General features: G+C 56.1%; 1 protein-coding gene and 3 non-coding genes across 5 annotated transcripts; 1 reads left to right on the top strand and 3 right to left on the bottom strand.

The window, feature by feature from the left end:
• Positions 1-3,372: 3,372 nt before the first annotated feature.
• On the bottom strand, positions 3,373-3,446 carry TRNAT-UGU (transfer RNA threonine (anticodon UGU)). The gene has a single exon. It is a non-coding gene; the product is annotated as a tRNA-Thr (tRNA).
• Positions 3,447-5,187: 1,741 nt separating this feature from the next.
• TRNAG-UCC (transfer RNA glycine (anticodon UCC)) lies at positions 5,188-5,259 on the top strand. The gene has a single exon. It is a non-coding gene; the product is annotated as a tRNA-Gly (tRNA).
• A 2,893-nt stretch (positions 5,260-8,152) lies between these two features.
• Positions 8,153-8,234, bottom strand: TRNAS-GCU (transfer RNA serine (anticodon GCU)). Its single transcript has one exon. It is a non-coding gene; the product is annotated as a tRNA-Ser (tRNA).
• Positions 8,235-11,868: 3,634 nt separating this feature from the next.
• Positions 11,869-26,917, bottom strand: LOC142821629 (E3 ubiquitin-protein ligase TRIM11-like). 2 transcript variants are annotated; one of them, XM_075913192.1, is made up of 7 exons: positions 26,675-26,917; positions 25,089-25,640; positions 23,700-23,795; positions 21,048-21,278; positions 19,881-19,903; positions 19,679-19,782; positions 11,869-12,947 (listed from the first exon to the last, which is right to left on the bottom strand). In XM_075913192.1, the coding sequence occupies exons 2-7, from the start codon at positions 25,503-25,505 to the stop codon at positions 12,391-12,393; spliced, it is 1,428 nt and encodes a 475-aa protein (XP_075769307.1). In that variant the 5' UTR covers positions 25,506-25,640; positions 26,675-26,917; the 3' UTR covers positions 11,869-12,390. The 2 variants fall into 2 exon arrangements, with proteins under 2 accessions (XP_075769307.1, XP_075769306.1); XM_075913191.1 differs by lacking the exon at positions 26,675-26,917 and adding an exon at positions 26,452-26,668.
• Positions 26,918-27,624: the final 707 nt, after the last annotated feature.

Below are 27,624 nucleotides of genomic sequence, written 5' to 3'. Positions count from 1 at the left end.
AGCCTGTCCCACCTGGCTGTTGCCATGGTCCCTCTGTGAGGTCACTGCCTCCCAGCCAATGAGCTGAGGTGCTGTAAAAGTTCCTTGTGATGTCACTGCTGCCTTGCAGGCTCATGTCCTGCCCCTGACCAGCCCCTTGGCATGTGTGAGCTGCTCCCCCTCAGCCCCCGTCACTCAGGGCTTGTTCTGGGGCTCACACAGGGAACATCAGAGACTGCTCAGGGGGCCACATGCCCCCAAGGTCACCTTTTAAATGTCAGGGCAAGCCAGGATCTATCCCGTCCCTTCCCCAAGACCCCACCCCTTTGCTGAGCCCCTGCTCTCCCCAAAGCTTTCCATGGACTCTTGGTTACTAACAGACACTCGCCACTAATGACATAATCACACCCCAGCCATTTTGCTAGGGCTGCAGCTGGGGAGAACAGTTTAATTTAAATCATTAAATGATTAAGCGTTTGAACTGTCTCATGTTAGTTGATCAAACTTCATTTTAAATAAAGGAAAACATTATGGCCGGAACAAAAGGTTTCGGTGCCACACCCCTAGAGATTCTGGAACAAAGAAGACACATGAGAAGAACCCAACTTTCTTCCTTTTGCTGAGACATGAGTGGATCTAGCTCAGGTTTCACTCAGGGGGTCTGTCTGCATGTGAAGTACCTATGACAACCCCTGTGCTCCTCTGCCCCTCACCAACGTCATCTACTTGGGGGAGAAGTTGTCCTGAGACTTGAAAAAGGAACAACCTGGATAAATTAGCATTATTCATGCACCCTTCAATAGCTCAGCTGGCAGGGTGGAGCACTCTAGTGTGTGTTTGGCCCGTGATCCTTAGGTCGCTGGTTCAACTCCAGCTTGAAGGACCCATTCTTTTCCCTCCAACATGGCCTTAGCAGAAAGCAGTCAAGGTGGTTACCTTGGGTCCATGTCTTCAGAGACCTGCACTTCAATTGACAAAAGGATTGTGGGGAGGAGCTGCCAATCACATTTCTTGGGCTGCGCAGGTTCTGTCCACACACAAAAGTTCTTTTGGAACAGTGGCCGTTATTCCACAGTAACAATGCAAGAGTCTACACAGCAATTCCGTTATTTTGAAATAATTCTGAAGTAACAGACGGCTTATTCTGTCTTCTGCAAACCTCATTCTATGAAGAATAACACCTGTTCCAAATTAGCTATTTCAAAATAAGGCCCGTGTAGCTGCGCCACTGCTGCTAGTTTGAACTATCCCCTCCCCGGGGCCATTCTGAGTTATTCTTCCCAGGGCTCTAAATCGAGACAGCTCGTCTACACTGGGGTGCCTGCCTCGGACTATTCTGAGGTTTCCCTGCAGTGTAGACGTGCTAGTTCGAAATAAGCTATTTTGGAATCACTATTCAGGACTTTGAAACCTGCAATGTGAGTTCAAATCTCAATGGGACCTCCTGGGGTGGGCTTGTTGGTGTGAGGTTTTTCACACTGCAACCTTTTTGCACAAAAATGGCCGTTCTTGTGCAAAAACTAGCGGAGTGTTTACCCTGCATGTGCATTCTTGCACAAGAAAATATACAGTAAACCATTAGAAAAGATGGCTTCTTGCACAAGAGTTATTCCTCTCCCCATAACGAATAAGCCCTCTTGCACAAGAAGGCAGTGTGCACAGGCAAGAGGGATTTCTTGCGCCAGAAACCCCTATGGCTAGAGCTTTCTTGCACAAGAGAGTGTCCACAATTCTCTTTATAGGGAGATAAACCATCTCATAGAGCTGGAAGGAGCCTTGAGAGGTCAGGTAGTTCTGTCCTTGTGCTAATGGAAGCTCCAAGAACCATCCTTGACAGATATGCCCCAGATACCTAAATGGTTATCTCAAGGATTGAATTCATAACCCTGGGCTTAGCAAACTAACATTCTAATAACTGAGCTATCCTGCCTTGCTTTTAGCTGTGTGGACTTGCTCTTGCACAAGAACTCTGGCCCAAAACCGTTTTTGGGCAAGCAGCCTGCAGTGTAGATGGAGCCTAAAGTTTTTCATATTTTTTTGTTTTAAAAATAGTTCAAACAATTGTTCAATGGGCCCCAGGCCTGGAATTGTGCTGCAGCTGCCTCCCTCGCTATGGTCACTGGCTCCATGTGCACTGGCCTTCTGTCTGGGTGCTGGCAGGGGGGTGAGAGGTGGCGGGTACCGATGGGTAACAGGTGCCAAGGTGCATACAGAGATGCCAGCGCCTGCATCTCTGCAAGTGACACCACTGTGCACACCTCAGCTTTTAGGAAACACTCTCCTCCGGTCTGCGCCTAACACCAGTGTCACTGTCTGCTCCGGAGGGGTCCTGTCTGGGGGGAAATGGCAGTTCCAGGGGACACTGGCCCAGTGTTGAAACATCTCACAGGTAACATGGCAAAGAGGAAGCCAAAGAGACTCTACACCTACCAGGAAACGTCACAACTGTCAACCCAGATGGGACTTGAATCCACAATCCCTGGTTTAAGAAACCATTGCTTTGTCCATTAAGCTACTGGGGCACACTAAAGAGAACAGAGACAGAAATTCCCTCTTCCAAACGCACATTCCTCAATTTTTAGGTGCCAGATTCAAGCTGTTGGAAGGAGCCAGAAACACAGGGGGGGCTGATCACACCCCTCTGAAAACCAGCTCTCAGGAGGCATCTCCAGCTGCCCCCAGAGTGTGGGTCACCCCACACTAGCCATGGATGAAACTCAACACATTGACATCTCGTCTCCATCACAAAGCCAGGGGCTTGTTCCCACAGCTGCAGCCTCAGCAGGGAGCCACACTGGCGCTCACTGCTCGTGGGGAAGGGAGCGGGTCCCACAGGTCTGGGGCTGGTGGGGAATGGGCAGTTGTCACTGAAGGGGAAGGATAAAATGCAGCCACGTTGCTGAGGGCAGGGAGAGCAGCTGGGGCTGGGCTGGTGGTGCCATGGGACATCCCTGGGGGAGCTCTGCAATGTGACCCTGGCTCCCAAGGCAGCAAGTGCAGAATCCCCCTTGGCGAGCGCAGGAGGCTCCGACCGGCCTGGTTTAAATCTGTCTGATGGGCTGGACGACCCCGATGCTAGAGTGTTAGAGCCCCTTCCCCACCAGGCAGGGCAGGGCCCACGCTCCCAGCAGGGAGTTACAGACACGTCTCTCGCACTCAGAACACTGGGACCACCATGGAGAAGGACTCACTGGCCCATTTGTGGTACCCAGGGACTTACAGTGGGAGTCAGAGCCCTGCCTGGCCAGTGCTAGTCATCTCTGCACCCGCTCCAGGTTTCTGGTTTCCTTCTCCCTAACCAGCCACCCTGAACCAGCAGTTCCATGGGTGGCCAGGGGAGGCCTCTTCTGTGTCCCAGAAGGACATAGGAAAATGTGAGCAAAGGCCACAGCAAGGCACCACTGGGAGTTGAACCCAGGATCGCCTGTTTACAAAGCAGGTGCTTTAGCCAGCTAAGCCATGGTGCCCTCTTGAGGCCACTTACTAAAACTGTTCTATTCTATGGTCCCAGACAACACCTTTGACTCCCAAAGTGCAGCCAATCCCCATTTCCCTCCAGCCCTGGTGGTGTCTGGCTCCCTGGGCACAGAAGGCTACAGCTCAGTGGGCAGAGGCTCTAACATGCACATCTCCCCCAGCCACTGGGACTGTGGAGTTGGCCTTGAGATTTAGAATTGCTGGGGGAAGGGAAAAGTGCAGTAAACACTAATCGTCTGGATTGTAAGCCCTTGGGTCTCACAGTTTGGGTTGGAGACCCCAGGTGGGGGCCTGGCCTCCTTGGGTTGGTCCCTTCCTGAGGGCACAGAATTAAGGGAGAATTCCTTTGTCCTGTAGCAATCCGAATTGGCCAACGAGCAAGTCACAAATTTTTTGTTCACATATAAGTACAGGAGAATGGTCTCTTACAGTAATGATGGCCAAGTGGTTAAGGAGTTGGCTTAAAAATCCAAAAGTTTTTCCCTGTGCAGGGTTGAATCTTGCTCACACTGAGGCCTGTGTTTTGGTCACACCCCTAACATGGGTAACAAGCTTGACTGCCAGCTGTTTGCACATCTGGACCCAGAAATATCCTGAGCCTTGGTTCAGACAGCCAGTTTCTTTTCAGCTCACTGCAAACTGCCGCCCAGCTGTAGGTGAGGCTAAGTGTGCATGAAACCAGCGGTGCCTGACCAATGTGTCTGCTTTTCCTACCATCCCTCCATCTGTACCTGGAGTCGGCTTCCTTCAGTTGAACTTTGCCTTGTCCCCACAGCAGGAAGCCAAAGGGAGCAAAGAGCAGAAGTGCAGGATGCTGGTGGGTGCCCTCTGGGTTTGATTTAGTGAGTCTTAGTTAGACTGGCTGAATCAAGTTCCAGAAGATTGATCACGGCAATTCCTCTCCAGCTGGACGTGGTTCTTGTTCTTCTGTACAGAACAGCCAATGGGCATTCAGATCTCAGCCTTGCTCAGTTGATGGGAATAGAAACCAGACACGCAGCAGGTTTGAACTGGTTTCAGCTGAGGGACCCGTCTGCCTGGTTTACGTGTATTGGCACAAGAATACACGAGGGGTTTGCTGCCATTTTAAGAATCCCTGTACAATAGAAATCCATGACTGACACACCTGGAGGTGCAAATGTTTCACTTAGGATAATCAACTTTTTCAGGGGGCACTTGAGATTGAACCAAGACCTCTACAATCGGCACTCAAACACTACCACTGAGTACACCTGACAGTGGTTGTACTTTTCAGCCCAGTGTTGGGAACTTAGCACCTGGCAGCACTGGTGCCTGCAGGAGCAGATTGTCATCCTGAAGCGGGAAGACCAGGAACTCCCAATACTTCTCTAGACCCTTTGCTCCCAACACAGGGTGGGGGGCCTGTGCGCCTCTGGAGGAGTGACCCAAATCATATCCCCAGCATTTCTGCCCTTCATGGATGGACCTTTGGGGGAGGCCCAGACGCTCCATCCTCTCACTCAACTCCTATCACACACTGGAGCAGGGCAGCCCCCAACGGTAGGGCTGAGCCATGGGGAGCTGGGCAAGGGGCAGAGGCTGCAGGAGCTGAGAGTTTCCCTAGAACCCAGGGACCCATAACGAGGCATCCACTTCTGGTCTTTGCCTAATAGCCAAGAAGTTCTGCTTTACCCAAACAACACAGACACCCTCTCGCCTCTGGCTAGCCTCATGGCAGATGTAGGATTTTCCCAGAAACTTTGCAGGCAGGCATTGGTGGTATAGTGGTGAGCATAGCTGCCTTCCAAGCAGTTGACCTGGGTTTGATTCCCAGCCAATGCAATGTAAAGAGGGAGCATCAAAGCTCCTTGCTGAGCTTTTATTTGAACCCTGAAAAAACAGGCACAAATGGGTTCTGCAGCTGCGGGCTGCCTCTCACCGCTCTTCATCCTCTCCGAGAGCATGCACAGTAATGCGGTTCCTACCTCACATACCCCTGCGGCAATTCCTTGACCTTGGCTCTGACTTGGTAGGATGCGGGGGTAGGAGGCAGGTGACCTTTCTTTGCTAGACCATTGGCCATTTGGCCAAAAATGTCGGCATTCCTCCGCATGGACTGCAGGGCCTGCAGAGACTCCTCCTGGGACCACAGCTCCAAGAGCGCCTGTATCTGTGGCCCAGACGATGACAGTGCCTGGCGTTTGCTGCCCCTTGCTTGATTTGATTCCCAGCCAATGCAAGGTGGAAAGGGAACAGGCGACCTCCTGGGGGAGATCTTATTTAACCCTGAGCAACAGGCACAAGTGGGTCCCACAGCCAAAGGCTCCCTTTCACGGCTTTTCATGGGGAGCAGCTCAAACAAAACTAATTTGGCTGTTGTGGGGTCTGCATGGGGCTTGTACCCGTAACCTGGGCATTATTAACATCAAGCTCTAAACAGCTGAGCCAGCAGGCCCAAAGGTGGCCCCACAATAGAGGGAAGAGAAGAGTTTCCCTGCTATTGGGGAAAGCCAGCCAGGCCAAGGCCCTTTTAGCCCCTGGGTCTGTGCAGGCTGGAGCCTCCTCTTACCAGTTTTCTGGCCTATTTCCTGAAAAGCTCACAATCTTGTGCCTATTTCTGTTTCCCTGTCCATAGCAGGCAGCTAAAGGAGGGAGCAAACAGTCACCACAACAAACATATCTGTGGCCAGCACAGGGCTTGAACCCAAGACCTTGGTATTACTAACTTCATGCACTAACCAACTTTACTAGCCAGCCAACCCAAACACAGCTCACAAATAGCCCTTTTAGAAAGGCATGTCCGGCAGCTGAAGGGCTGTCTCTGCAGCTGCCAATGGCTCTTCTCTGACAGGGCCACTAGCGACTCACTGTGACGTGGGCTGGCTAGTCCAGCTGGTTTGACATTTGGTCAAGATGGCTGCTGGCTGGCATGGTGCACTGAGACCCAGGGCAAAGAGGCAGCTGGAATCTCTTGCTATCAGCATCTTACCACCCAGCTTCTTCCCTGTCAGCAGCAGCCACAGCCCCTTTCAGGCTCTGAGACAGCCCAGCAGTTCCATGAGTGGCCAGGGGAGGCCTCTTCTGTGTCCCAGAAGGACCTGGGAAAATGTGAGCAAAGGAAGCAACAAGGCACCACTGGGAGTTGAACCCAAGCTCTTGTGTTTAGAAGGAGCAAGCTAAGCCATGGTGCCCCCCTCAAGCTGTTGGGTAAAACTGCTCTGTGGTCCCAGACAACACCTTTGACTCCCAAAGTGCAGCAATTTCCTTCCAGCCCTGGCTGTGTCTGCGGCTGAGCTGCACAAAGGAAGATACAAGATCGCTGGGGGGGGGTCTTTGCCGGATGAACGTGCCTGAGGAAAGAAGCTGGAAGCGCAACAGACACACAAAAGGGGACGTGGGACAGTTTGAGTCGCACACAAGGTTGGTGGTGCAGCTCAGCCAGGGACCTTATCCACTCACAGAGCTTCACAGCTTCTCTAGGCCCCGAACCCTACCAGGCAAACTGCCCCATGGGCCTTGCCCGCACCATGCTCAGGGCCTGGGGTTTTTCTGTCCTTTTGCCAGACCAAATAACTAGCCCCCTACCCACCCCACTGCTCTGGAGTCTCTACCTCTCATGGGCCTTCTCATCCTCAGACTCCTCTTTGTCTCCAGACAGACCCTGCTCTGCTATAGCCACCTCCCTCTGGCTGTCACTCCTGGGCCTTCTAGAGTAAAATGTGCCCCTTCATTCTGACTTTGAATACCTGGGGTTTCAGCAACCAGATCCGCAGCTAACACCAGCATTAGCTAGTGAGGGGTCTGGATAGCTTCTGCAGAGAAGGAGACAGTAACTGCAGAGCATCCTTGCCAACTATTTCAGAGAAACGCAAAATCCTTGTTAATGAAAGGAAACTATCACCCCAGGTGGGACTAGAACCCACAATCCCTGATTTAGGAGGCCAGTGCCTTGTCCATTAGGTCACTGTGGCACACAGCAAAGACTTCCAGGGAAAGAAATTCACCCTTCTAAATGGCCCTTCTTCAACTTTTAGCTCCTAATGAAGCCCCTTTGAAGAAGCCAGATACACAGGAAGAGCTGATCACACCCCTCTGAAAATCAGCTTTTGACTTGGCAGCTGGCTCCAAGTCATGGGCCTTGACAGCTCATCTCCCTCCCGAAACCAGGGAAGTGTCTCCCACCGCTGCAGCCTCCTGAGGCTCTATGGCCGTGTCTGTACAGCAGGGACAGCAACACTCACAGCCCCACAGGAGGGCCCCTGGCCTAGCAATGTGGCCCCCTGAGCAGCCTCTGATGTTCCCTGTGGGAGCCCCAGAACCAGCCCTGAGTGATGGGGGCAGAGGAAGAGCAGCTCACACATGCCAAAGGTCTGGCCAGGGGCAGGACATGAGCCTGCAAGGCAGCAGTGACATCACAAGGAACTTTTGCAGCACCTCAGCTCATTGGTTGGGAGGCAGTGACCTCACAGAGGGGCCATGGCAACAGCCAGGTGGGACAGGCTGCAGGGCTGGGGCATCTCAGAGACCCCCATGGCCTGGCTGCCTGGAATCTCCTTTGTGAGGTTTCCCCTTGAGGGCAGAAGGGATTGAGGGTCCCAGCTGGGAGTGTCTCTGTGGAGATTTCCCCTTTCCCCAGGCTGCAGTGGGAGGGGCTGGGGCAGGCAGGGTTACAGGAGGGGCTGGCACTGAACTGAAGAGAGATCTGGGAGAAGCAAGAGGAAGGGCTGCAAACATCCTATGAGAATGGGATTCGAACCCATGCGTGCAGAGCACAATGGATTAGCAGTCCATCGCCTTAACCACTCGGCCACCTCATCTGAGCTGCTGGGATTTGTTACCAATTACCCAAAGCCAGCATTGCCAGGAACCTTTGTGCCAGTCAGTGACTGGCCAGGGACACCCAGGGCTGGAAGGTTTTGGCTTTTCACTATGTTCCCTGGGCTGTTATACAAAGCTCAGTGCTGGTAACAAACCCAAACACCCCTTGGCTACATCTACCCTGCAGACTTCTTACACAAGAACTGTTTTGTGTAGAAGTTCTTGTGCAAAACGTCCTGTGCAAGAGCATGCCCACAGTGCCATGTGCTTTTGCACAAGAATGTCCGTGGCAGTGTGCACACTCTCTTGTGCAAGAAAGCTCTGATGGCCATTTTAACCATAGGGGTTTCTTGCACAAAAAAACCCTGTTGCCCATTCATACTACCTTCTTGTGCAAGAGCTCTTGCACAAGAGATTATTCCTCATGGGAAGAGGAATAACTTTTGCGCAAGAAGCCCTCTTTTCCTACGTTTTTCCGTAAATTTACTTGCACAAGAACGTGCATTCAGTGTAGATGCTCCTCAAGTTTTTGCGCAAGAACGGTCGTTCTTGAGCAAGAAGCCTGCAGCGTAGATGTAGCCCCTGGGTGCCCAGAGAGGGGTGTCTAGTCAAAGTCTGGCTCGGTGTGCTCTCTGCAATGGGAAGATGTCCATGGTGCAGGCAGATGGCAGCGGCACATGGCTCTGGTGGGCCCAGCATTCACAGGAGCGTTTCTGATATGAGTGTTTACTGACAGTGTCCGTCTCTGGTCTGATTTCACAGTGTGGTGAGACACTGGCACCCACAGCAGCATGGATGGGGTGGCTGGAGGGAGTGGCTGGCGGGCAGCCGATAGGAGCAGTGGCAAGTGGGCAACAGAGCGGGTGAACCTCATTTGCATATCTAATGAGCCCCCATTGTTGTGGAAGATGCTCTTGTGCCAGGGTACGTCTAGACTACATGCCTCTGTCATCAGAGGCATGTAGGTTAGGCTACCCGACATAGGAAAATGAAGCGGCGATTTAAATAATACTTGCGCAAGAGGGCCAGTGTAGACAGGGAAGGAATTTTTTGCGTAAGAAAGTCCCAATTTGCAAAATGGTGATCGGGGATTTCTTGCGCAAAATCGCGTCTAGACTGGCCACGGATGCTTTTGCGCAAAAGCACTTTTTGCGCAAAGGCACCCGTGCCAATCTAGACGCTTTTTTGCGGAAATACTTTTAAAGGAAAAACTTTTCCGTTAAAAGCATTTCCGCAAAATCATGCCAGTCTAGACGCAGCCACCGTGTTTAAAGGCAGAGCTGACTAGAATCAATTGAGAGTCCTTGTCTTGTCTCAGTGATCGCTTGAGCAAAAATCATTGATAAAATCTTGTGTAGACTGACCTTGGTCTCAACATGCAGGCAATATGTGTTAAAGGGCAGTGCAAAGGAGGCAGTGAGGTACCATATTATCTAGTGAAATCATTGGTGCTGAAATAACTAAGGGCTGGAATTTGACCACAGAACTGACACTTTCTTAACAGACTCCATTTTTGCTATTTAAAAGGTAAATCAATGTAACAGAAAACTGCAATGCTCTCGGTAACTTTTTAAAAATCAAACTTTAAACTTTATTGAAAAGATTGGAGAGTTTGCAATTGAAAATATTTGACCTATACTTAAGGCAACTGATTTAATTTTGTGTAAAATTTTGCATCATAAAGGATGGCATTTTTTTTTTGAAAATGTTCAACTATATTGATATACATTTTGATCAGATCTACTTCTGATGTGATATTTGGGTGTGGTTGTGGTTTAAGTGTCCTTTTTTTTTTTGCTCTACAAAAAATTCTGGGTGGTGGGGCCCTGCCAAAACTATTCGAATTGGGCCCCGCACTTCCTAAAGCCGGCCCTGTGCCCCACAACCTGTGGCCTCAGCACAGGCCTCCAGCCACTGGACCAGGGCCCTGGCTGCCAGAGTGGGCCCTGGCTCCCCCCCCCCCCCTTCCCTCACTATGTGGCCACAGCAGGCCCTGGCTCCCCCGCCCCCCAGAGTAGCCCTCACCACACAGCAGGCCCTGGCTCCCCACCTGAGTAGCTCCCCCGCCCTGTGGCAGACCCTGGTTTCCCCCGCCCCACCCGAGTAGCCCACTCACCATGCAGCATGTCCTGGCTCCCTGCCTGAGAAACACCTCCCACCCCCACCATGTGGTATGCTCTGGGCCCCCATCAGAGCAGGCCCCAGCCCCCCGCCATGCAGCAGCCCCTGGCTCCCCACCAGAGCAAACCTCCCCACCACGCAGCAGGCACTAGCCCCCCAGCAAGCCCCAGCTGCCAGAGCAGGCCCTGGCCCCTTCACCACATGGCCGGATCAGGTTGCCACCATGTGACCTCAATGTAGGCCTCAGTCTCTGGACCAGGCACCCCCATTTCCCCCTACCCCCCACCACGAGGGCCACAGCAGCCCCCGCCCGCGAGAGCATGCGCCACTCACCTCTGTGGAGGAGGGAGGGAGGTGGATGGAGAATTTTTTGTGCGCGGCTGTGCAGGTGCACACCTTAGAGGGAACGCTGCCCGGCACTTTTCAGCGCTGTCCCTCAGCCAGGGTAGAGAATCCCTTCGAGTGCAGGATACGTGTTCCGAGGACACGCAAATCTCTTTGTGGCCTTTGCAATACCAGCTCTGCCACATCTACCCTAGCCCATGATTGCACAGATTATAGGATCCCACCCCTTTAACGCCCGGGGTGTCCACACTGGCCTAGCAAACCACCGCCACAAGAGACACGGCCCCCCCGCTCGACATTACTTCGAAGTAACAGCTCGCTGTTGCAATGCGCATGTTGTTATTTCGAAATAAAGTCAGTTATTCTGAAATAACGCTGCTGTGCAGACATCCCCTAAATGTATGACAAACAAAACTGTGATCTTTTCCATTGATTTGTGGCTGGGAATAAAGCAAACTTCACCACACTCCATGTTAGGAGTCATTATGTGCCAGCATCTTTAATACAATTAAGTTAATTTCTTGTGACTCGGTAAAAGAATCCCTTCTCTATTTCTTTACCAAACTGCATTTGTTGTGTCTTTATAACCAAGGACATGAAAAGCCCAACACTGCATTGAAATCAATGCACACTGGCTGCGAATATTTCTATAGAAAAATAAACTAAAGACGACGTTGCAGCAGAGATTTCTATGGAGAGGAAGGCAGGATGTCAGGGTGAGGACAGAGCGGTGTTAATTGATGCAAGAGCAGGCAGGGAGGGGCCATATCTTGATTACCAGAGATCTGTAGCTAGACAGTTGAAAATCGCAGGAGATAATGCAGCCAGAAATTCAAAGAATATTATAAAATCACGTGAATCTAATGAGATTGGTTAATTCATTCTATGGTTTTTTTCACCTATGAATGTTCGAAGGTGCAGCGCAGTATGGGGTGTATGAGCCCTGCTTTCTAGAGAGAGATGATCAGGGCAAGAGAGTGAGGGAGCAGCTGCACGTGTGTGGCTGCACTGGTTATGACACATGGACATTGTCACTGAACAGTCTGACAATGCCATAATGAATTGCATTCGCAGATATGTTTTGGATTGCTTGAAGTGCTGCAGCTGACATACACACAATGCCCTGTAAATAAGTCAAACATCGATATAGATGTAAGGGAAGAAAAAGGTCAAAAATTGCATTTCTAAAAATAGATTTTTAATAAAAAGCTGGTGAACTGTAAAAGAAAAGGTTCTTGTGCTGACACCTTGTTACAATAACAAGTTTCTAAATTAGAAGACACTTTTTCTTTCATATTTGACACTGAGATTTCACAGAAGTAGAAAACTCTGCCAGGAGTGAAAGTCCCCTCCCCCCTCATCTCGGGCAGGGGATGGGGCAGGGTGAGGGGAGAAAACCCCACCCGCTGTCTGGCCGTGTTTTGTTCCAGTTTCACCCTGTGCTGGGATGGAGCAAACCCGGGGCAGAGGGAAAAGGCAGCCTGGGTTCTTTCCAGCCAGAAGGTCCCATTCACCTGGCCTGGGCTGGGCTGCCAGGTGTCCGGTTTCCCACTGGAGGCTCCAGTTGCAAAGGGAAAGGGGCAGTGACCGGTTGGTACTAAACGTCCAGGTACCTGCAGTGACCAGCCCTGCCCCTGGAGGAAGAGCCACAGCGCTGGCAGGGGCCAGTCGGTGCCGGGGGGGTCACTGTCAGGGACTGAGATTCTCTCCGGACTGGGCCGGCACTGGGCAGATGGTCAGGGGACCCGCGTTGGCGCCCCCAGTGTTGACACAGGGACTGAAGAAAGGACGGAGCATCCCGGAGAAGGTGCAGGTGAAGAGATGGGACCTGTCAGTCACATTGTAAAACGAGACCTCGCGCGCCTCATAGTCCAGGAAAACCCCCACCCGGCTGGGCCTGGCACTCACGGGGAGGGGAGTCGAGGGGGAGGTGGAGACTGTGTATTTATCCCCATTCCTCAGACTCATAGCCCAGTATCCTTGTTTGGTTGTGAGTGCGACTGTCCCCTTCCTGCTCACAGATTCCCTGCAGACCCCCAGGTCCCAGCCTGTCTTGTCTCCCACCTCCACCTCCCAGTAACACCGCCCACCCGCGAACCCCTCGGCGCCCAGCACATTGGGGCCTTTATCAAATCTCTCAGGGTTGTTGGGCAGAGCCTGGCGCCTGTTTCCGTGTCTCACACGTTTCCGCCCCTCAGACAGGACGAGGTAGGGATTTGCCGTGTCTGGATCCAGCGTCACGTCCACTGGGGAAAGAGTCACAGAGTCAGGGCCAGGGGTGGGTCCCTGGAGTCAACGGGAAATTAAGCTGTCCCCCCGTTAATTGCTGTGCGGGGGGGGAGGCGTTATTGTCTGAAGGGAGTCAGGGCCCCTCTGCCAGTGAGGAGACACAGAGCGGGAAAAGGGCAGGAGGAGCGGGGCAGGGGTGGCAAGCTGTCAGTGGGGGGAGGGGCAGGGTAATGCTGGGAGAGGAAAGGGGAGGGGCAGATGATGGGAGAGAGGGGGAGGGAGCCACCATAGGGCCAATGTGGGGCAAGAGGAGCAGGCACAAGGGGACAGAGGGGTGAGGGAAGGGGCAGTCCCCAGGGGGGCTGGGTGGAGGGGCAGATGCAAGGAGGGCAGAGGGAGGGGTGGACACCAGGGGGCAGAGGGGGAAGAAGGGAGCAGAGGGGCAGACAGAGGGGTGCGGGGAAGGGCAGGCCCTAGGGAGGCAGAGGGGGGAGGAGATGTGGGCACCAGTGCGGCAGAGATGGGGAGGGACCTACACCACAGGACCCAAAGGGGGGCCCAGGGAAGAGACACCAGGCAGGCCGATGGGCAAAGGGAAGGGCAGGCACCAGGGAGGCAGATTCCCAGGAGCGCTGTGAGCAAGACATGAGGAGTCATCCCCCGCTCTGCCCTGCGCTGATCAGGCCTCAGCTGGAGTCCTGTGTCCAGTTCTGGGCCCCACATTTCAGGAGAGAGGTGGAGTAATTGGAGGGTCCAGAGAAGAGCAACAAGAACCATGAAAGGCCTAGAGACCATGAGCTAGGAGGGGAGGCTGAAGGAATTGGGCTTGTTTAGTTTGGAAAGGAGAAGACCGAGAGGGGACTTGGCAGCAGTTTTCAAGAACCTATAAGGGTGTCACAGGGAGGAGGGGGAAATTGTTCTCCTTGTCCTCTGAGGACAGGACAAGCAGCAAGGGGCTCAAACTGCAGCAAGGGAGGTTGATGTTGGACATCAGGAAAAACTTTCTGCCTGTCGGGGGTGAGACACTGGAATAAGTTGCCTGAGGGGGTTGTGGAGTCTCCATCCCTGGAGATATTGAAGAGCAGGTTGGACACACACCTGTCAGGGATGGTCTGGATGGTGCTTGGTCCTGCCGGGAGGTCAGGGGACTGGACTTGCTGACTCTAGAGGTCCCTGCCAGTTCTGTGATTTTGACAGAGGCAGAGAGGGGCCTCAGGGAGGCAGAGGAGCAGTGACCAGAGGAGCTGGCACCAGGGGTTACAGGGGAATGAGGGGCCCAGGTTATGGGGGGCAGAGGGCAGGGGTAGGGGAGAACTAAGGGGAAGGTGGGAGGGGTGAGAGGGGAGGGGGCAGGTACAGGGTGGGGTGGGGAGGGGAAAGGAAAGGGGCTTGTGCTGAGGGGAGGGGGCAGGGCAGGAGGAGAAAGGGAAAGACACCAAGGGGCAGAGTGGGGGAGAGACAGATGCCAGAGGACAGGGATGGGGAAGGCACCAGGGCAGATGGTGGGGGGAGAGGGAAGGTTTGATCCCCAATGGGTTGGAAGGAGGTGAAGGCAGAGAGGGGTCTCAGGAAGGCAAAGGAGCAGAGGGGCTTGTACCAGGGGCTAGAGGGGGATGAGGGATGCAGGGTCAGGGGGGCAGAGGGAGAGGGGCAGGGAGAACTAAGGGGAAGGTGGAGGAAATGTGAGAGGAGGGGGCAGGTAGCAGGGTGGGGGTGGGGGAGAGGAAAGGGGCTTGTGCTGAGGGGAGGGGGCAGGGCAGGAGGAGAAAGGGGAAGCAAGAAGGGGCAAAGTGGGGGAGAGACAAATGCCGGGGTACAGGGATGGGGAAGGCACCAGGGCAGATGGGGGGGAAGGAAGGTTTTATTCTCAGTGGGTGGGAAGGGTGGGTGCCAGGGGGCTAGAGAGGTACCAGGGGAGGGGTTAAAGGCAGGGGGCAGAGGAGGAGCAGGCAGCAATGGGGTAGGGGCAGGCACCAGGGCTAACAGGGGTCAAGGGGGAGACAGTGAAGGGAAAGCGCAGGAGGAGTGGGGGAGGGGTGGGAAGGTGTCAGTGGGGCTGGGGGGAGGGGACAGGTTGATGCCATGAGAGGGAAGGGGAGGGGCAGATGAGAGGGGCAGAAGGGGGGCAATGGGGGCAATAGGAACAGGCACCATGAGGACAGAGGGGGGTGAAGGGAGGGGCAGCTTCCAGCCAGGATTTCCCTAGGATCCCCAGAGGGGGTGTGCACCAGTGCTCCCTCCAACTGTTCCTAGCCGTGTGCGGAATACATTTTATAACGTGCACTGAGGTGCACCCAGGACACACACAGGCTGTGGGCTCTGCTAATCCGCTGCGCAGCTCCTGACTCTCCCGAGAGCTCAGGGCGGCTGTGACAGCAGGGCCCGGACGAACGCTCCTGGCAGCTGTCTGTGCCGGTGGGGCTGGTCCAGCTGCCCTGGCCAACCCACTAGTGTGTAAACAGGGTCTGAGGGAGGCCCCCCCCCCCCAGCAGCTCGTGAGGAGCCAGGTTGGGATGATGCCAGGCCCAGCCTGTATTGCCAGGGACACGCCTGCCCTGCCTGGGGCCTGGCCCACAGAGCTGGGCTGCCCGGGATCCGTTCTGCCTGGGGCTGGGCACAAACCACTGAGGTGCCATGTGGGGTCAGGAAATGTTGGGACCCTTTGAGTGTCTGAGTGACGGGCAGCAGCAGAGCTGGGCTGGGCCTGCCTGGGGGAGGGGACCCTCAGCACCAAATCTGTGCTAGGGCTTGCCCAGGGCTCAGCTCCGACCCCTCTGGGATCGTCTGTTCCCACCCCTGGCACCTCTGGGCTCACAAATTCCTGCAGCGCCCTCCAGACTAACAGAGAGATGACTAGATTTGTTGTTGGTTGCTCAGGTGCTATAGGACCACTCGTCGCTTTTTGAGGGTTTTTTTAAGATACAGAATCAATTGGCCCCCCTCTGGCACCTCTCGGCTCAGCCCATCAGTTGGGAAAATAACAAAAGTGCTGGTGCCCGGCCCCTCTCCAGTGACACGTTAAGCTCTGGCCACCCCACATGCCCTGCACTGGGGAGCAGGGCTGGGGCTGCCAGGTGCTGGTGAGGAGAGGGTGGGTGGCCCAGGGGGGACCCTCTCTCCCGTGCAGACAGAGCTGCCTGGGCCAGACGGAGCCTTTGGCTTGGTTCAGTGACGGCTAAGCCCTGCTGGGGACAGTGTGCGGGGCTGGGCGGGGAGCGCAGCCCAGCCTGCTCTAGCTGCAAGGTTCCCCACTCAGAGCTGGTGGGACCTGGAGGGATGGGCCGAGGGCACGGGGAGGGGAGCAGTAGGAGGTGCCGGGGCCGGGCCACTGGGGACGGAGCAGTAGAGGAACGGTGGCTTAGAAACAGCAGCAGCCAGAACATGGGTCTGTGGGACTATTTCAGTGACTTCACTCTAGTGCCTGCTTTGTGCCTGGGAACCTGGTAGAAAAATATGTTTCCTAGGAGGCCAACACTTTTAAAATCCATTAATTGCCAAGGTCATTGTGTCACGACATCGCTAGCGCGACAGGCCAGTATCTGGGGGAGTTTCTGTGTTGTTATTATTATAATTTATATTTATGCAAAATCAGCCATATTGGGTCAGACCTCTGGTCCCTCTGCCCAGTGTCCTGCCTCCTGCCACTGCAGCGCCTGGAGCAGCCAGAGGGAATGAGCAGAGGAGGGAATCGTCTAGTGATCCCTGCCCTGTCGCCCACTCCCAGCGTCCAGCACACAGAGCAGGCTGGCGCATCCCTGCCCATCCTGGCTCAGAGCCAGTGACGGAGCAACCCTCCGTGAACGGATCTTGCCCTTTCTGAGCCATGTTGTAATTGTGGCGTTCACCCCACCCCCGGCAGAGTCCCACCGGCCGACTGCGCTGCCTGAGGAAACGCTGCCTTTGTGTGGGTCAGTCTCGCTGCCTGGTCACGTCACTGGGTGCCCCTGGCCCCTGTGTGCAGTGAAGGGGAAATGACACTTCCTGACTCACGTTCTCCTCACCTGCCCACATTCTCCAGGCCTCATGTGGCCCCAGGGGCAAGGAGGGGGTGGGCGATGGTGCAGGTGACAAGGGGAAAGAGAGAGGTGAGGGGGATGGGAGGCAGACCCCAGAGGGCAAAAGGGCAGCAAGGAGAGGAGGTTATCAAGGGGGGAGGGGCATGCAGGGCGGGTGCCAGGAGAACTGAGATGGGCAAGGGAAGGAGCAGTCCCGGGGGAAGGGCTGAGCAGAGGGTCAGAGACAAGCAGGGCAGAGAGCAGAGGGGCAGGCACCAGGAGGCAGAGTGGGGACAAGTGAACAGGGGAGCACAGGGGGGCAGAGAGTTGTGTGTGGAGAAGGGAGAGCTCAAGGGGGGCAGAGGAAAGGTGAGTGGAGGGGCAGGACCCAGAGGTTAGGAGAAGGGGAGGGGAGGGGCAGGATCCAGAGGGGAGTGTAGGGCGCCAATGGGCTAGAGGAGGAGGGAGGGAGGGGAAGGGGCAAATATCAGGGGGCTCAAAAGGGGCCAAGGGCAGGGACTTACATGGGGCAAGCAGCGGGGAGAGGTGGGCCCAGGGGCGGGGAGCACAAAGGGGCTGGCACCAGTGGTTTGCGGAGGAGGGGTGCAGGTGTCGGGAGGCAGAGGGGAGGGGAGGGGAGGGGCAGAACTAAGGGGAAGGTGGAAGGGGGAGGGAGTGTGAGGCAAGGGGCAGGCGTGGTGGTGGTGGTGGTGGTGAGGGAAGGGCTCATTATGAGGCCTAGGTGGGGCAGATGCCAGGGACTAGCGGGCACAAGGGGCAGGAGGAGGGGCAGGTGCCAGGGCACAGGGGTGCAGCCTGGAGTGGGACAGGCACCAGGGCCAACAAGGGGCCAGGTGTGAAGCAGCTACTGGAGGTTGAAGGGGACAAGGGAAGGGACGGCAGCAGAGGGCGGGGGGGGGGGGGGAGGTGCCAGGGGACAGAAGGGGGAAGGGAGGGGCAGACAAAAGGGAGGGGGGAGGCGAGGGAGGGGTGGGTGCCGGGTCAGACGGGGTGAAAAGGGGGGGGGACACGATGCAAGTCACATGTGAGGGTGCAGAGGGGCATGAGGAGAACCGGGGCAGAGGGCGGTGAGGGGGTGGGTGCAGAGAAGGAGGTGGGGGGTCAGGCGTTGGGAGGCCAGTGAGGGATGGGGGAGGCACCAGGAGGATGTGGGGAGGGGAAGGGGAAGGGCAGGTGTCAGGGCGATCAAGGGATGGAGCGTAAGGAGAGACATAGGAAGGGAAGGGTAGGGGAAGGACAGGTCTCCACTTCTCCGGCCCAGCCCCTCCTCCAGGGCTGCTAGGAGGGGCAGGGCAGTGGAGGATGGGAGGGGGGTGCAATTGCAAGCCAATGGGCTGTTGCCAATGAGGGCAGTGGGAAGGAGAGAGGCAATTCCCCACTTCCTGCCCCCTCCACCTGGGAAAATCTGCACAGGGGCCAGTCCCAGTTCACACCCAGGTGGCTGCACTAGGGAACCCGGCTCCCACGGCCTCAGACACTGCTGTGCCGGGGCCGTGCCCCTCCCCTCACTGAGTTATGGGTCAGTAACTGCAGGTCACTGGGGCTGGACTCTGGGCTCCCAGGTGGGGCTGCCCCACTATGCTACAGAGCCAGTCTCACCCCCACGCTCTGCCCAGGGCCGTGTTTAGACCCAGGGAGCATCTGCAGCAGCAGAGACTGAGGGACCCCACGTCAGACCCCCGGAGCCCAGCGGTTCCAGTCCCCACCTGAGGGGGGGGACCCACATTCCCATCCCTGCCCTGCCCCACACAGGGATGGGACCTGGGGCTCCCAGCTGGGTCCCAGCCCCTGGGCTACAGGCTGGAAGGGAAGCGGCGGCACCTGGCTCTGTCCATGGACACTGGCCAGCAAACTCAGCCTGGGGCCGGGAGCAGTTTCACTGGACCCCAAATCGAATTGTTCTGCCAATAAACTATTAGCACTCGATTGCCCAGCCCCTCTGCAAACCTGCCTGAGCAGCTGAGGTGCCCAGGCCCCAGTGACCGGCAGGGAGGGACTGTCCCCAGCCCCGCGTGGTGATGGGCAGGCCGGGCTCAGGGCACCAGCTGGGACACTCCAGAGCGGCTGTGAAATGTGCCCTGGTCAGGAAAACCCCCCCAGCCCTGATCTCAGCCCACAGACCCGGCTGCCAGTGGAGACTCAGCTCCCGCCTGAACTCTCTGCCCAGAGCGACGTGTCCCCTGGGCCCTGCGAGTGGCACAGACCCTCTGCTGCTGCCCCAGCGTCTCCCAGCGTGGGACCTGGCCACAGAGCCCCGCCCAGAGCCCCAGGGGTGCAGGTGTCCCCAGCTAGCGAATGCTCCAGCCTCCCCCTGGCTCCCTCCACCCAGACCTGGGGCAGACAACCTGGAGACCCTCACACCAGGCTCTGCAGACACGGCAGGTTCGGCTACACATCCGGGCAGAGCCTCCCATGCGCCTGGAGAGAGACACAGACATGCCCCCATGACCCGTCTGGGCAGCCCCCAGCACATTGGCCCAGGCCAGGCCTCCCAACACCTGCTCAATGGCCCCATTGACCCGGTCAGGGAGGGTCAGGGTGATGGGGCCAGGTCAGATCTCTGGCAAGTGCCAGCAGGTGGGTGGGAGCAGCAGGCAAACTCCCCAGCACTGAGCCCATCAACCTCCAGCTACTGCACAGCTCCCAGCTGGGTCCACGTGTGTCCTGGGGCCCCAGGCTCTGCCCAGAGTCCCCCGCACCAAACAGCTCGATGTCCCAGGGGCTCCACTCACCTGCAAATCTGTTTAGAGCTTCCCTCATATCAAGACAAATTTTATACCTGCACTGCAGGTCGGTGCAAACGGCTTCGGGTTCCTGGAGTTTCATGTTTTCACTCCTAGGAAGCAAACGTCCCAACATCAGCAGCTGCCCTGAACTGGCATCGCCACAGGGCCCCCACCAGGAATACGAGGGCAGTGAAAACGGGACACGCACCTGCTCAACGTGCTTTTCACGTCCTGAAAGGAGAAAGAGAATCGATGCTTTGTGTGAACACCGGGGGCATAAGCCGAAGCAATTCCCCAGCCAGGCAGCAGCCTTTCATCTAGAGAATGGATTCACCCTCCCAGGCTTCACTGTTCTGCGGCAAAACCTCCTGCGTCGTTTTGCATTTACACTCGATTCATTGTTTGTAGGTCGGACGGGAATTTAGTTAAATGTTTCTTCCTCCTAGGGACTCCGCCCCCATATCCGTGTTTAGCGACTGGTTGAGGCCAATGCTCTGTAGTCACAGCAGGGATGGGCTTAGCCCAGTATCATTTTTGCATCAAACATTTAATCTCGCAGGGCGCCCCTGGACCTCCACAATTCCCCTCCCACCCAAACAGCACCATCTGGAACTGAAGGAGCCCTTGGCCCGACATGGTTGGTCAGGAGCCCGCAGAACAAGTTTACTCTAAGTCCGGGATGGGTAATAATTTTTGGCCGGGGCCCACTTCAAAAATATTTGAAGTGTCCCCAGGCTGCCCCAGAAGGGACAGGGCCTAAACTGGAAGGGCAGGGCCGGGAAATGATGCTTCTGGGCTTCCCACCCACAGATCATAATTGGTCTGGGGGTGGGTGAGACCCTTTGCCTCCCCTTCCCACTAGGCACCCATGCCAGGGCGAGAAGAGGCTTCACACACGCCCCCACCCCCAGGCCCTGATTGGCATGGGGGGCGAAGGGAGCATGTGAAGCCTCCTCCTGCTCCACCCCTGCCCTGCAAGGAGCACACGGCACTTCAAAGTGCCATATGCTCCTTGCAGGGCAGGAGGAGGCTTCGCATGCTTCCCTGCCCCCAGGCCAATCAGGGCCAGGGGGCAGGTGAGCTGCGCAAAGCTTCCTTCATCCTGCCCCCACCCTGTGCGAGCATACGGCACTTTGAAGTGCCATGTGCTTGTCGCAGGGTGGAGGAAACTTTGCACACTCCCCTTACCCCATGGCTCTAAATGGCCTGGGGTTGGGGGAGCGGCAGAGTCTCCGCGGGCCAGATCAACCCATTTGGCAGGCTGAATCCAGCTCGCAGAGGCGCTTTTGCCCACCCCTGCTCTAACTCTTGGGTTCCAGGCCCATGGATCCGAGCTGAAATTCTGGCTGGAGGCAGAGTTTTGACGCCGTCTCACCTTCAGCAGCTCAGCAACCGGCTGCTGACACTTCCCCTCCATCTCTGCGATCAGCTGCTGCAGGGAGGTGCTTTGCTGGGAGAGTTTGGTGACATTTTCCTGGAGCCTCTGCAGAGTCTCCCGCTCCTCCTCCCTCAGCCTCTGCAGAAGCAGCTGCTCCTCCTCCCTCAGCAGCATGTGCAGCTTGTTAAATTCACCCACAATCATCTCCCGCTTCGCCTGCACTTTCCTCTGGAGAAAGGAAAGGAGAGAGGAACCCACAGGCCAGTGCTGAGTTACAGACAGGGCCTCTGCCCGTGAAGCAGGGACTGTGAGGTCAGTGTGAAGTCTGGGAAATGTACCATAAAGGGCTGGTTTTAGCTCAGAGTGAACAGGGCCAGTCCTGTGGGGAGGTTGTCCAGGGTGCTAGGTAAAGCTGCAGACTGTTATAGCAGGCGACATGGGATGGGCACGGGGGGAGGGAAGAAATCAAGGCAAAGGAGAGATGTACTGGGGGGGAGCACAGGGCTGGACACTCTCTCCTCTGCCCCCCCGGGGTCCTGTCACAGCAGGGTGTGGGCGATGCTCATTCTTGACAACCTGCTCCCAGGGCTGCATGTTCAGCATCGAGGGCTGGTGCCAACAGCCCCGTGGGTGCCGTCCTGGGGCTCACATGGGTGTTAGGCCCTCGCAGCATTGCCAGGCCTGGCTTTGGCCTCACCCAGCCCGACCATGCTCCCCAGGCCCATGTACCCAGCGACCAGCCAGTGTCCCTGTCACACCCTACACCCTCAGTGGGGAGCTTGCTGTAACAGGCAAGGGAACCAGAACGGACGTGTTGTCCCCTGGGTTCATCTCCCAGCAATAGACAAGCCTGGGGACATAAGAACAACCAGGCTGGGCCAGACCTAAACTCCGTCTAGCCTAATGGCCTCTCTGCCGACAGGGGCCAATGCCAAGTGCCCCAGAGGGAGTCAACAGAACAGAGAACCATCCAGTGATCCCTCTCGTCACCCATTCCCAGCTCTGACAGAGGCTAGACACACCATTCCTACCCATCCTGGCTAACAGCCATTGATGGACCTAACCTCCATGAATCGATCTAGTTCTTTTTTATACCCTGTTAACGTCCTGCTCTTCACAGCATCCTCTGGCAAGGAGTTCCACAGGTTAACTGTGTGCTGCATGAAGAAAAACTTCCTTTTGTTTGTTTTAAACCTGTAACCTATTCATTTATTTGGTGACACCAAGTTCCTACGTTATGGGAACAAGTAAATAACTATTCCTTACTCACTTTCTCCACATCACTCATGATTTTATAGACCTCTATCATATCCCGCCATAGGTTATGTCTAGACTACAGGCTTTTGTCGACAGAAGTTTTGTCGACAGATACTGTCGACAAAGCTTCTGTCAACAAAGATTGTCTAGACTACATTCAGTTCTGTCGACAAAGTAAGCTGCTTTGTCAACATAACAGCGTGGATGCAAAGGACAGTTTAGATGCAATAATGCCTTCTGTCAACAGAACTCTGTCGACAAAAGGCGTTATTCCTCGTAAAATGAGGTTTACCAGCATCGACAAAACTGCTGAGTTCTGTCGACGTTATGTCGACAGAACTCAGCGATAGTGTAAACGCAGATTTAGTTTATTCGACAAAAGTCCACTTTTGTCGACAAAACCCTGTAGTCTAGACACACCCTTAGTCTCCTCTTTTCTAAGCTCAAAAGTCCCAGTCTTTTTCACCTCTCGATATGGGACCTGCTTGAAACCCCTCATCGTCTTTGTTGCCCCTTTTCTGAACCTCTTCCAGTGCCAAGAGATCTTTTTTGAGATGAGGCGACCATATCTGTATGCAGGATTCAAGCTGTGGGCATCCCATGGTTTTATACAAATGCCATAAGGTATTCTCTATCTTATTGCCTCTGTATGTCTCATTGGGACAGTAACAGGAGCAGCAGAAGGTGACCGGGATGAGATGGCCATGTGGCAGCAGAGGCTATGAAGTGGCCGAGCTCTGCCTGGGTTTGCTCTGACCTGCCCCCAGCTCTGCTCGCTCAGGGGGTGTCCCCGCTGCTGTGGGGTGCTGAGTGCACCATGTGCAGACATACCCCAGCTAGTTTTGATTTACCAGAACAGGTTCATAGCCTCATCCTGGAGCTTTCAGCTACTTCATGCCGGGGAGCGCTGCTGGGGAAAGGGCTCAGAGACTATGTCTACGCTGCAGAGAGATTTTTTTTTGAAAAACAGCCATTTTTCCAAAAAACTTCCAGTTACATCCACGCTGCAATCGCATTCTTTCTAAATTAAATCGAACGAACAGAGGTTTTTTTTTCCAGCACTGGTAATCCTCATTCTATGAGGAAGAAGCCTTTTTGCAAAAGAGCTTTCACAAAAAGGCGTGTGTGGACGGGGAAGAGGGAGTTCTTTCAGAAGAAGAGGAAAAAGCTCTGGTGGCCACTCCGCCCATAGCAATCACAGCTGACACGAGAGAACATCCATTCAGTCTCGACATTCTCTTTTGAAAAAGCAGATCACTTTTTCGATGTGCTTTTGTTTGCAGACGCTCTCTTTCAGAAGATAATTTCTTGGAAGATCTCTTCCAAAAAAAGGCTCTTCTAAAAAAAGCCTGAAGGGTAGATGTAGCCAGGGAGATTAACCCAGACACCCACCTGCCACTCTGCGGTTTTCTCCTCCTCTTCACTTCTCAGCACCAGGGCCTCCTCCAGCTGCTCCCTGAGCGGGCCCAGGGCTCCCTGGAGTTTCTCCTGCAGGGCATCCAGGGCGACAAACAGCCGTTATCTGCTTGTCTGGCAGGCGGCGAGTGCCGTACGCACCGGCCTTCCGTATGCACACGCAGGGACCTGGCCTGGAAGGAGGCAGCCGCTCGGCTCTGCCAGCCCCAAAAGGACCCTGGGAGCAGAGATGCCCAGCTCCGAGCAGGGGCTCTGCCTACTGCAGCCACTCAGGGCAACTCCGCCCTGGTATGTTAGCGCAGGTGCCACGTCCCTACACATGGGCTAGAGGGGAAATGGCTGGGGAGCCTCTGAATGATCCCTCCAGCTAGAGGGTGAGAGGAGCTGGGGCAGGAACCTCACTGCACCGTGCCCCGGACCCGGACCCAGACCCAGCCCTGGAACCAGATCCCCACTCTGCTCTCCCATGTGCGCCCAGGCTCCCAGGGGGCCTCCCTCACAGCAAAAGCCTCACACCAGAGCAGCCTCATTACCTGTGCAGGAGGCTGTGATGTGGCTGGAGACCAGCGAGGGACAAGGGAGCCCTGGGTCTGGGGGAGCTGACCTATAATTGTAACTGCTCCTGGGCTGTGGTAACCCGGCATTCTCGCCCCCTTGGGCAGCCTGTGATTCATTCGCCCAGCGCAGCACCGTGCCGAGTGAGGGCTGTAAAATCTGTGCTAACCCATCAAACGTCCAGTTAACCTAACGCTTCACCAGTTAACCAGACTACATGGGACTTCACTGCTGGCTCCAGCTCCTGGGCCCACCAGGAACAGAGGCTGCTCCAGCCAGGATGCCGAGGAAGTCCCTGCTCCAACTCTACTGCACCATCGTCTTCCAGATGGTGGTGCCCAGCTTCGCTGTGGTAGCAGAGCGACCCGGGTCCAGGTTACTTCACTTCCCCGTACCATGGAGAAGGGCGGCGGAGCACAGCAGGCTGCTAGGCCACTTCAGATCCCACCACCACACCAAGTGCAGGAATGGGGGCCAACCCCTACTGTTGCCCCACATCAGGCCATCCAGTGACACCTGGTTCATGTCAGGGGACAATGGAGTGGAGCAGGAATTGGGATTGGGGGGAGGTAGGTAGGGTGCAGAGGTAGGGTAGCAGAGGTAGGGTGCAGCTGGGGGGTAGGGGAGGTTGCCCTAGATCCCATCCAGGAGGGGAGGAGGGTCTTGCCCTAGATCCCATATCCCGTTGGGGAGAGCCCTGGCTGTAGCATCAGCACTGACATAATTAGGTTGATGTGAGCTGCCCATGTCGCCCTAATGCCACAGTGTGAACCAAGCCCCAGGACCCGCCCTGCAGAGCCTGGTCCCTACCTTGTACTCCTGAGCAGTCTCCTCGATGGGCACCACCGTGTGTGCGCGGTGCTCCTGGGACCTGTCGCACACCACACAGATGGGGGTTTGATCTTCCTGGCAGAAGAGCTTCAGGGCCTCCTGGTGTCTCTTGCACCCTGGCTGCCCCTTGGGCGCTGGCCCTGCCGGGAGCTGCAGGCGTTTCACCAGCTCCACCAGGTTCCCCAGCTGGTAGTTGGGCCGCAAGTGTCTCTGCAGGATGGTGACTCTGCACTGGGGGCAGGAGAAGTTGGGCTCTGACTCCCCCCAGCACTGGCTGAGGCAGGCCCGGCAGTAGTTGTGCCCACACTCAATAGACACCGGATCTGTGAAAAATTCCAGGCAGATGGGACACGTCGCCTCATCCTGGAAGCTCCTGGCCAGGTCCCCGGCAGCCATGGCCTCTCTGCAACCCGTCCCTGAGGATTGGTTTTGTTTCCCGATCAAATGGAGGAAGCAGCGTAGCCTGTTCCAGCTGTTTGGGGGTTTTTTTCCCTCTAAGCAAGATGCACAACTGGGAGCCAATCACACTTGCTGTACGGAAATGAAGAAAGAAAAAAACACCACAGAAGTCAGACCCCAGAAATGCACCAAGCTACTTAAGAAAATTCCCAGGCAGTTACAGAATTCCCTTGCCAGTTTAAAAGTCTCAGTGGGAGCCGTGTTAGTCTGTAACTAAAAGAAGCTTAAAAACCAACGAGTTTTCATGGGCACCGCCCACTGCTCCAGGTTTGCCATCTGAGGCAGTGGGTTGTGCCACAAAAGCTCATGACGCTCTCCAGACTTTTTTTTGCTAGTCTCTCAGATGCTACGGGGCCAAGCGTTTAAGGCACCCAGAAGCCGGCGCTGCTCCCGTTTATAGGCGTAGGCAGGAGCTGAAGGACTGTGTCCCCTACAGCGAGCTGGGACTGGGGAGGGACCCTGAAGGGGCAGTGGGATTAATCCCCCCCCATTTACCCCTCATGTTTCACAATCAAATTCTGTTCCCCTTTGCCCCCAATAATACTGGGGTGCTGCTGAGGCACGTGACTCGCCCCGTCATTAACGATCATCAGAGACAGGACCCATTTGGGTACAAATGTCTCCCAGCAGCTAAGTCAGGGCTGCCCCCCCCAGCAGGGTGTTCTACTGCCCCAGGTGGGGTGGAGAATGGGGGAGATAAGGGCCCCCCCACCCCCGGGCAGGACCCAGAGCGGCCACAGACCCTGCTCCAGGCCCTCGTGTTCCCCTCCCCTCGGGCCCCACAAGCTCAGGCCCATGGGCCCCAGGGGGCTCTGTGCCCCCCCCCCAGCTGCCCCCTTCTGACACGGGCTGTGACCCGCTTTGGGCCCCGCCCCGCTCTCACCCCGGGGAAAGGCCCCGTCGGGCCGAACTCGCAGCAGCGCCCCCGCTTCGGCTCCGCGGCACGTGCGGAACCCCCCGCGTCGTGACACGCGGTGCCGGCCCCGCCCCCTGCATTCGCTGCTGCCGCCCGGCCCGGGCGCCCAATCGCGCGAGGCGGGGGCGGGGCCAGGTAGCTCCGGGTCAGAGCTAAGCCCGGGCGCGGATCCCAGACCGGAGTCACTGACCCGCTGCGCACGCGCGGTCCGACCCCTCCCCCCTTCTTCTGCCGCGCGCCGGCCGGGTTTTCAGTGCGTCCCGCCCGCCGCTCCCTGCCCCGCCCGCCTGGGCGTCTGACTCTGTGGCGCGAATTCTGAAGGAGCCGTTGGGGCCGTTACTCGCCGCGCGCCTGGTTCGGCTTCCGGTCAGCGCCGCGCGGGGGGGCGGGGCAGGAGGACTCGGAGGCGCTGAGGTGAAGTGGGCGGGTGGAGGCGGGCGGAGCAGGTGACGTGTCAGATGGGGGCGGGGCAGATAAATCGCTGCGGGGCAACGTGGGGAGGTTTTGCCGCCTCCCCACCCCGAACAGGCGAAGATCTACGCCCCGCCCCTTCCTCAAAGCCCCGCCCCCTCTCGTCTCCTCCTGTCCGTCACTTGCTGTCCCCAGCCCCCACTGACACACTCTGACAGTTTATTTTTAAATTCTGCCAAACAGGCCATTAAAATCACGTGTTTATAGCTATGAAATAAATGGATTAAATGGTCTGTTTTATTCCTGCTATTTCATCTACAATGAAGCATTTACAATGATACATGTTGTGGGGACAGAGCTCTGCAGCTGGGGAGCCAGAGAGTCCCCTGCATCTCCCAGGATTCTCCCCCCAGGGAAACCAGCGCCTGCCTGCCTGCCCTGGGGCCAACCCCCCAACCCAGGGAAGCCTCCTGCAGGGCTGACTCCCCCCTCCTGTGCAGTGCAGGGAGCCCATGCTCCCCCCTGCAGTACACCCAGCAGAGCAGCCAGTGCACTTCTGGAATCTCCCAAAGTGGCACAGAGCTGTAGGATTTCTCTCCATCCCCAGGAAGCCCACACTGCCTCCATTTCCACTGGAGGGAAGTAGTGGAGCTTCTTGGGGGTGAGAGGGAAATGGGGGCAGGGCAGACAGGACACCTTGCAAGCCACTGCTCAAGGCCTTGCCATCAA

Source organism: Pelodiscus sinensis, chromosome 31 (genome assembly GCF_049634645.1).
Source record: "Pelodiscus sinensis isolate JC-2024 chromosome 31, ASM4963464v1, whole genome shotgun sequence".
NCBI lineage: Eukaryota > Metazoa > Chordata > Testudines > Trionychidae > Pelodiscus > Pelodiscus sinensis.
Note: the sequence above shows the minus strand (reverse complement) of the source record. Positions and strands in the feature narration are given on the sequence as shown.

Excerpts from the sequence above, each read along its gene's own strand:
- LOC142821629 (XM_075913192.1), bottom strand. The coding sequence starts at position 25,505 with ATGGCTGCCGGGGACCTGGCCAGGAGCTTCCAGGATGAGGCGACGTGT. Across the intron at positions 23,796-25,088 it reads AGACTGCTCAGGAGTACAAG|GAGAAACTCCAGGGAGCCCT; the intron begins GTAGGGACCAGG and ends GATGCCCTGCAG. Across the intron at positions 19,783-19,880 it reads GTGAAAAGCACGTTGAGCAG|GAGTGAAAACATGAAACTCC; the intron begins GTGCGTGTCCCG and ends TTTGCTTCCTAG.